Source organism: Aulonocara stuartgranti (assembly GCF_965226115.1).
Source record: "Aulonocara stuartgranti genome assembly, chromosome: 7".
In the NCBI taxonomy this organism is placed as follows: Eukaryota; Metazoa; Chordata; class Actinopteri; order Cichliformes; family Cichlidae; genus Aulonocara; species Aulonocara stuartgranti.
This window is the reverse complement of record NC_138945.1, coordinates 49890085-49898525: the sequence shown is the minus strand read 5'-3', so window position 1 is coordinate 49898525 and position 8441 is coordinate 49890085. Positions and strand designations below refer to the sequence as shown.

General features: G+C 37.0%; 1 protein-coding gene across 1 annotated transcript; it reads right to left on the bottom strand.

Annotated features, from left to right (window-relative positions):
* Positions 1–1174: 1174 nt before the first annotated feature.
* On the bottom strand, positions 1175–6414 carry LOC309712059 (phospholipase A2 inhibitor subunit B-like). The gene is made up of 5 exons (XM_082542643.1): positions 5153–6414; positions 4893–5055; positions 4344–4457; positions 3117–3191; positions 1175–2855 (listed from the first exon to the last, which is right to left on the bottom strand). The coding sequence occupies exons 2-5, from the start codon at positions 5038–5040 to the stop codon at positions 2470–2472; spliced, it is 723 nt and encodes a 240-aa protein (XP_082398769.1). The 5' UTR covers positions 5041–5055; positions 5153–6414; the 3' UTR covers positions 1175–2469.
* Between the last annotated feature and the right edge of the window lie 2027 nt (positions 6415–8441).

The window sequence follows — 8441 nt, the reverse complement described above, 5'->3', positions numbered from 1 at the left end:
CATCAGCTAACTGGTCTGGCGGAGCGTGACTATCAAAAACTATGACTTCGGTCTTATTCTCGTTCAGTGTAAGAAAATTATGTGATAACCAAATTTTAACCTTGTGCTATGTTCATTAGTTGAATTTTCCAAGGAGCATTTTACAATGTCCAACACCTGTGCTGAACTGGTCATTGATATGGGTGTGATATGGGGTGATTATTGAGCAAGGTTTAACTTAAAGTGCATATATATTTATATTTACAAATTTAACTTACAATGAGTATTGCAGGAGCAAGTAAATGCCCTATTTTAAAATCCACACTATGATCAGTGTGGATTTCATTTTTGTTACATGGTCAAGATGCTGAATTACTTACACCAGACGCCATGAAAAGGTCCTCTTCTCTCTCCCAGGTTCAGTCGATGGGTACTTCTCTCCATACTTTGATTGCATGTCCTATTTAAGAAAACATAGATAAAGTATCGAAATGAGTATAAACTATATGGGTGACTGCCAACAAAGTGCATGCTGAAGCCAAAGGTCTAAATAATCATCATACCTCAAGAAGCATGTCACTGATGAGCCTGATTCTCACTCCTTTAGCTCCTCCCCTTAATGAAACTACATCCATCAGTTTTGGAGTCCAATGGCCACGTTTAGCCAGATTCAACGCTTACAGTGGTTATTCTCTTGAATTTTTTTTTAATCTGTAGATTACACATACAGAAAAAATGCTATAAAAAGCTTTGACCATTATTACAAACAAATGTCAGGCTTTACAAATGTTTTCTTCAAAAGGAACCTGTTATTTTAAAAGTATTAAATTTAAATTTACTTAAAACTGATAGTGCAGACAGATGATCCACCAAAATCACAATTTAATATATTTTTAAAATATTAAATGATTTTTATCTATGCACAAATTACTTATATAAAAACTTAAAGACAAGAAGATTCACATAGTCTATGCCTGGATGTTACTACCAAAATAGTAACATTTCTTACATGTGGTAGTACAAAATATTTGCTCAACTGTATGAGAATAACATCAGACACAAATCCACTATTGGTCATAACAAAATTGACTAGCACAAAGGCATTGCTTTAGTAGAAGTGTTTGTTACATTCTGGCAGAGGCAGACTGTATGTATTATGAAAAGGACCCAAAATGCAGACACCATGAAACAAAACTTAAATGTTAACAGAAAGCGAGCCGTTTATTAAGGCTGGTGAAAACATTACAAAACAAAAGGCAGAGGAGAAGCTAAACAATAACCTAAACTGGGAGAGCTAAGATAACACAGAAACCCAAAACATGAACCCTAACATGGACACAAAAATACCTAGAGCACAGAACCTGGAAACATGACACAAAGGACAACAGACAACCTGACAATGACACACTGAAAACAGAGGACTTAAATACACAGGAGGTGATTAGGGGAAGTGGGAACACATGGAGGAACAGCTGACTGACATGAGCCTAATGATAGTACAAGGGAAGTGAAACTAAATACAATGAACAAAAAAACCACACGACTCCTTCAAAATAAAACAGGAAACATGAGACAGACATGATAATACAAACTTGATAACATAAGACACGCAGCGTGAAACACAAAGGGTGAGGGAAACTTAAATACAGGGGAAGAAAACACAAGGAGTCTAATAACCAAATGAACTTCGCTAATCTAATGAACTTAAACATAAACAACATCCAAATAAACTAAAACTTAAAACGCTGGGTCAACAGACCCAAGAACATGACAGAGTTATTTGAAAAGAAAATGTTACTTACCTTAAAATTTCTTTAACATCTGCCTGCAAATCCACCATCCACATTTAAACATTTTACATGTCTGAGTATTTCTCTCATGATAAAACTGTGGTTATAAAGCATTTATCTAGTGAAACATATATGTATGATTTTAATCTTAGAAAGTGCAATGTACAAATTGATACAATCATGCTCAGGTAATGAAGGTGAAATGATTTAATCAAAATGATAATGTACTGCTGCTACATTCCAGGTTACAAGCTGCTTATTCATTTGGAAGCTGAAAAAATCAATACATTTAAATCTGGAAACAAGCCACAGACTAGCCTCAGACTTTGAGCTGCTAATTCTCATTCCAGCCATGTCACACTCACTAACAAGTTTGTTGTTTGATCAAGTCATGCAAATAAAGCAGAGATGAGATGCTGGGGCCACCAAACCAGAACACCCTCCATGACTTCTCACTTTGCTGGATGAATATAAATATGGCTACTGTATGGTGAATGGTTACTAAATACTGCAGGTCTCAAAAGAATTTTTCATTTTACCTAAAAATGTAATAAAAGATTTGAAAGAATGATTTGACCTGTTTTATAGGAATAGGAAAATTGCGCCAGATAGATGTGTGATTACATATTTGTACTCCATTTGATTTCCCCACACCAGAACCCAAAGAGTTACACTTTACTTCATGTCATCAAAGGCATTTCTATAACTGACAAACAATGTAAGCATTCATAGAGCATTCACTTGTCACTCTCCAAACACCGTCTTCTGACAGCGTGGTGCAGCTTGGATCCTGGATGGATTTGTCTGGCTGCCCTTCTGCCCAGCTGGTAAAGGTCAGAGGTCGGTTTTTCATATCAGCTCCAAGGTTTCCCTCTGCTCTTCCATTGCTGGCATTAATCCAGACTGTTTTAGGACTGTTTTCAAACACTTCAGTGAGTAAGCTATTCTCTTTATCACTCTGGGGCAAAGCCAGCTCTAATCCTCGCTGGGAGCAGAACTCAACAGCTTGGAGGAAAGAGCCTCTTTCCTTGTTGGACACAAAATATTTTCCATCATCAACTCCTCGGGCAAAATCGTAGTTTATAACTGAAAAAAAAACCAGCATAGAAAGAGAAATTGGAATGAACTACTTTTATTTTAAAGAAACCAGCAGAAAAAAGATTTCGTCTAGTCATTACACACCATGTATCCTTCCATTTAGCTTTATTGCTCAAAGTTCAAATTATTATGTTAAATAATAATCTGAAAGATAATTGAAATTTTAAAAGCAAACAAGGAAACCCCCCAGAGTTATTAATGATGGAGTTACTGTAAAACCTATGTCCTGTTGCTGCTGATGACACTTACCCAGCTCTAACTTGGTTATTGTTTCCTTTAGGGCTCTAATGGTTTGAAGGTCCTGGTCTATGTAACCAAAGAGCTCTAGATCAAACAGATAAAATTATCAGTGTTGTAGTCATTTGGGACCAACATTTCTTTGTGTATGTTTAAAATTGCAAACTGTTATTAAATAAAAGCTAGTTTTTCTCTTTTGAGCTTCAAATCTCTAATCATGCACGGCGTCAACACGTTAGCACGGTTAGCTCATTAGCGCGGTTAGCTTGTTAGCGCGGTTAGCTCGTTAACGCGTTAGCGCCATCAGCCCCTCACACGGGGCAATCTGCGCTAACTCCTTAAGGGAGATTTGCCAAGTTAATGCGGTTATGGCGTGAACGCCATTTTAATGAGATTAATGCAGACAGCACTAGTAATCAATTAAAATTATAGCTAAGATGCATTTTTTCAAATACCACATTTCTGTGTCTTTCACATTCCAAAACACATTACACTAAATATCGTTCTAAACCAAGGATCAGGTACCCCAGCATAAACAGAGTAATATAGTGTATGCAGTGAAGTGCCAAGAGGACTTCTGTGAGTAGTGACACTATATAAAACAACAATTTGATATTAATAAACCCTACTGATTAAAATGGTAAAAGTAATTTGTATAAATTACATTTAAAATTCTGCATCAAATTTAACAGAGGTTGTTTTTACTTTTGCTCCTGTCAGTCCATTCAATCGTCAGAGTCAGCTCCTATCACTGCCATTGATATGCCTAGTACAAGTCCTACTACACTCATGCTTGCCTCAATAGATTTTTATTTGGCATAGTCCTTGATTTTAGTACTTGTGTTGTTTTCACCTCAAGTCCAACACCCAGAGACTCTATACTCAAGCGGAAGCAAGGAAATCAAGGACTAGTGAGAACCACTGTCCAGGAGAAGACAACAAAGATCCATGAGTACATCAAAAACATGGCCACAACCAATTATGTGCTTAGTGAATATCTCAGGCAGAAGAGCAGCAAGAAGAGGAAACATCATGGGAGTACAGCCCCCTGTACGGCATTTACGACAGATAGATACAACGAGTGGTTGGACTGAAAGAAAGAAAGTTACAATGGTTAAGGACACTGAATGCATCTATGGGAATGTTTCATAGCAAAGAAAGTAGTTGGTGCTGCCCTTGTGTGCAAAAATGAAAAATAAAACTTAGTAACTAATGAAACTAATAAAAATTGATCTTCACCTGTTCTGCAGTCAGAATCTTCTCCAGATTGTCCAGGAAGTCCAGGTCTTCCAGGAAATCCACGTCCTCCAACTAGTCCAACATATCCAACTGGTCCATTAACTCCAGTATCTCCTTTAAAGCAGGTATGGAAGTATCATACCATATGTTCAGATATTCACTCACAGCCCAAAGAGGAAAAATTCTCTCACAACGTTAGGAAACTGGTTATACAGAGCTAAAAAGCAGTTAAATACCTTATTATTAATTAATCACTACTCAAATGGGAATTTTAGCTTCACGTCAGCACCAAAAAAAGACCATATTTAATGCACTTAACCATATATCTAAGTATAAAGTGTATATAGAAGTATAAATATATTGAGCCTCCACTATCTGATGTCATAAAATGCTCATTCAGTGTCACTGCCATTCATACTTTGTAGCATAAGCCTCTGTTGATACATCATGAAAACTTATTTGGCTATACAAAAGAATTGTAACAAGCTTTAGATAAACTATAAATAGTATCTGGTCAGTAGTCTTGTGGTTTGTAGGATTATTGCTCACCTTTTTGACCTACTGGTCCTGGTACTCCAGGTGGACCAGCTGGTCCAGGAAGTCCACTGTCTCCTTTGGGACCACGAGGACCTGGATTCTGACTGTACCCAATTGGAGCCACCAGGAAAAGGATACAAAATTGGAGCCATGCCATCATTGTTTAAATGCAGAGCTTAAAGATAAACAAGAAGGTGTTAAAGGTTTTCAAAGTTATTCAGAGATGTTAATTTGTTAAATGGTATTAACATTAAAATATAATAAAAACTCACCAGTATACAAGCAGTTATCCACTGGGCTGCTTTGTGTGCTGCTTTCAAACAAATACAGCTCAGAACTCAAAGTCAAAAATATATGAGCCACTCGTTGAAGAGGAAATAAAAACCAGGTGAGTATTTGATTGGAAACAAGGCAGAAAAGAGACAAAAAAACTATGAGGCCCAAAGCCTTCCTCTTTGTAACAAAAAAGGTCTGAGAAAGACTAAAGTGTGTATAGACAAACGTCCATTCAAGCAACATCATTTGATAACACTTTATAATAATTACACACTATAAAGGATTAACTAGGTGTTAGTAAGTGCTTTATTTATCACTTATAAAGTATTGCTCCTCCTTATTATGTAATTTATAAAGTTATATTCAGCTCCAAAGTGTCTTGTAATTTGTTTATTTAAGCTGACTTTACATGTGTGAAAGAACAACATCACTCTTACTATTTTGACTAATTCAGGAGCATTTTGGACCTGAACCTGAGTGGGTGCTGAGTTATCTTACTAAAGCTCGGTAACAGACTACAGACCTGAGGAAAGTTGAACTTTAGGAATCAACTAAAGTAATTAAAAACATCCCAGAGACATTTTCCTGCTTATTGGCTTAATATAATGGGCATTTTGTTTATAGTGTTTACAACTGTTCGTGAGGCTCTGTGAAACAGTTACTTTTGTGATAATCTCATTCATATTTTATTTTAAATGAAGAAGCTTCAGTATTTTAAAGGTAAGATATCCTGTAGCTCCAACTTCTCTTTCTGTCTTAAACCCCTCTTACCATCTTAGACGCTGTTCCAACTTACGTTGCAATCTTCTGCAAATCTCTGGGGGTTGACATTTACACCTGGCAATAAATATTGGTATGTTTTGTATCTCTTTTTGATTTGTCTGTCATTTTTCTGTTGTCAAGATAACCAAGACTTTGTGAGCTACTTGATTTTCATTAATAAATGCTTTATAAGGTAAACATAATAATCAATTTAGATGAAGTCACACAAAATGGTTAAATGACTACCAGTAATTGCCTGAATTAACTATGAATTAAAAAAAAATAAGTACATAAAATAATAATCAAATAAGTTTTTATAAAATTCTCTATTAATAAATTCACAAAAAATGAGCTCATACCTTAATCTTAATAGTGCATGTGAACTTAATAGTATACATGTAAATACTTTGATCACAGTTATATATTATATATGCATGATACATGAACCTATTAATCAAGAATAAACATTTATATCAGTTTTTTAGAAAGGAGGAGTAATGCTTTATAATGTTTTATGAATGATGACTGAAACACTTACTAATACCTTACTAATGCTTAATAGTGTGTCTTTATTATAAATTATATATTTTAATAATGTATATACTCTTATGGTTTTCTGCACTGATGGCTTTGATAGGATTGAATCACTAAGATTGTGCACTTTCAGATGACAGATGATCAAAATGTTTCTTTTTTCAATTAAGCTATTAAACTATTGCTACTGCCTCAGATTCTATCCATCCATCCATCCATTCGCTTCCGCTTATCCTTTTCAGAGTCGCGGGGGGCGCTGGAGCCTATCCCAGCTGTCATAGGGCGAGAGGCAGGGTACACCCTGGACAGGTCGCCAGTCTGTCGCAGGGCCAACACACAGGGACAGACAACCATTCGCACTCACATTCACTTGCACATTCACACCTAGTGACAATTTGGATTATCCAATTAACCTATCCCCACAAGCCTCAGATTCTATTCAGTTACAATTCATTTGTTGTTTTTTATCAATTCATTGTGCATGTTTTCAGATGTGATCAAATTTTAAAGCGAAACAATGAATAGACATTACTTTTTTGAAACCAGGTCATTTATATTTCTTTGAAATGTATCATGTTGGAATGGTGAGCAGTGGAGCCATAAAGTTGTGCACCGTCCAGACCTCTAGCCACCTTCCTGTCTCTGGCCTGGAAAGATAGAAACATACACGTATCCACTTTTTTTTCTTTTTCTTTTAGCATGTCCTGTTTGGTTCAAGAAGAAAGCAATACAATAAACACAACACCATTGCAATAAATTATAACGTGTAATGATAATGGATTGGATTTATATAGCGCTTTTCAAGGCACCCAAAGCGCTTTAAAATGCCACTATTCATTCACTCTCACATTCACTGACTGACAGAAGCGAGGCTGCCATATCGCGCCATCGGCCCCTCGGGCCAACACCAGTTGGAATGTTGTTGCGCAGCACACAAGACTGACAGCACACAATGTGTTTTGAGGAAGCAGCCAAGAAAGATATAGCTTGTGTCTGTGAGCACCCATGTGTACACCTGTGTGGATGAGCACGCTTGTATTCAAAAGGTTTCACCATCGAGGATGTGGGGGTCCATAGCCCCGTCTCCCAGAGCATGAAGCAGGCATAGAGGAGACCCAGGCCCCAGACATCCAGAGGTCCGCAAAGCGCGAGAGCCCAAGGAGGACCATGAGAGGGGCAGCTTCCTGTCGGAGAGCAGCAGGTGTCAGCACGGCCCCTCCTGAGAACCCTCAATGTCTACATGCATTTCAAATTGAGAGGTGGGCGCCGGCGCCAGAGGTGAGGTTGAATACACAGACCGTCCTCTGGACGCCGTATAGCGTGTCCGTGGAAACTCAAAACATCAGATGTCAATCAAAATCCTCTCATAGTCCCCTGAAAATAAGATTCTTGTGTGTTTTCTTTAAATTGTGTGGCTTATATGTACGGTCTCAGTAAAGCTACTTTTTTGCACTGTCCATAACACTCTCTTACACTCAGCCACTTTAATGTCATCTGACAATTTCTGTGTTCCTTTCGTTACAGTTAGTTACGCATATTTTCTGGAAATATTAACAAACAACACACTTAAATTGTTGTTTTAAGAACAACAATGCTTCAGATTTATAAAGCCCTTAAGAGAATGATAGTCAGTGAGGTGAGGGACTTGCATGGGTCGCCATTCAAAGACTGGACTCAAAATGAGTTTCTAGGTAAAGAACTCCTTTCAGGGAACCTCACCTACGTTTCTTTTTTGTTATTAGAAGCAGTTTAAAACACAGAAAAAAGAAAACAAACAGGTGTAATTGTGAAACTAAAAAAGTTGTTAAACAAAACTGCAGATCTTGTGATTTCCCTGAGCTCTACAAACTAAAAAATCTGTTAAAATTTCAAACAATGAGCAACATAATTTCCATCCAGGGAATTATTTGATCGGTTTATCAGTGTAGCTCTAAAAATGGCAACATATTACCCACAATATGCCTTATTGCAGCAGCGATACAAAGAGCA

Coding starts and splice junctions, on each gene's coding strand:
- LOC309712059 (XM_082542643.1), bottom strand. CDS start 5,040: ATGATGGCATGGCTCCAATTTTGTATCCTTTTCCTGGTGGCTCCAATT. Junction 4,458..4,892: donor AGGACCAGTAGGTCAAAAAG/GTGAGCAATAAT, acceptor CCTGCTTTAAAG/GAGATACTGGAGTTAATGGA. Junction 3,192..4,343: donor AGATTCTGACTGCAGAACAG/GTGAAGATCAAT, acceptor TGTTTGATCTAG/AGCTCTTTGGTTACATAGAC.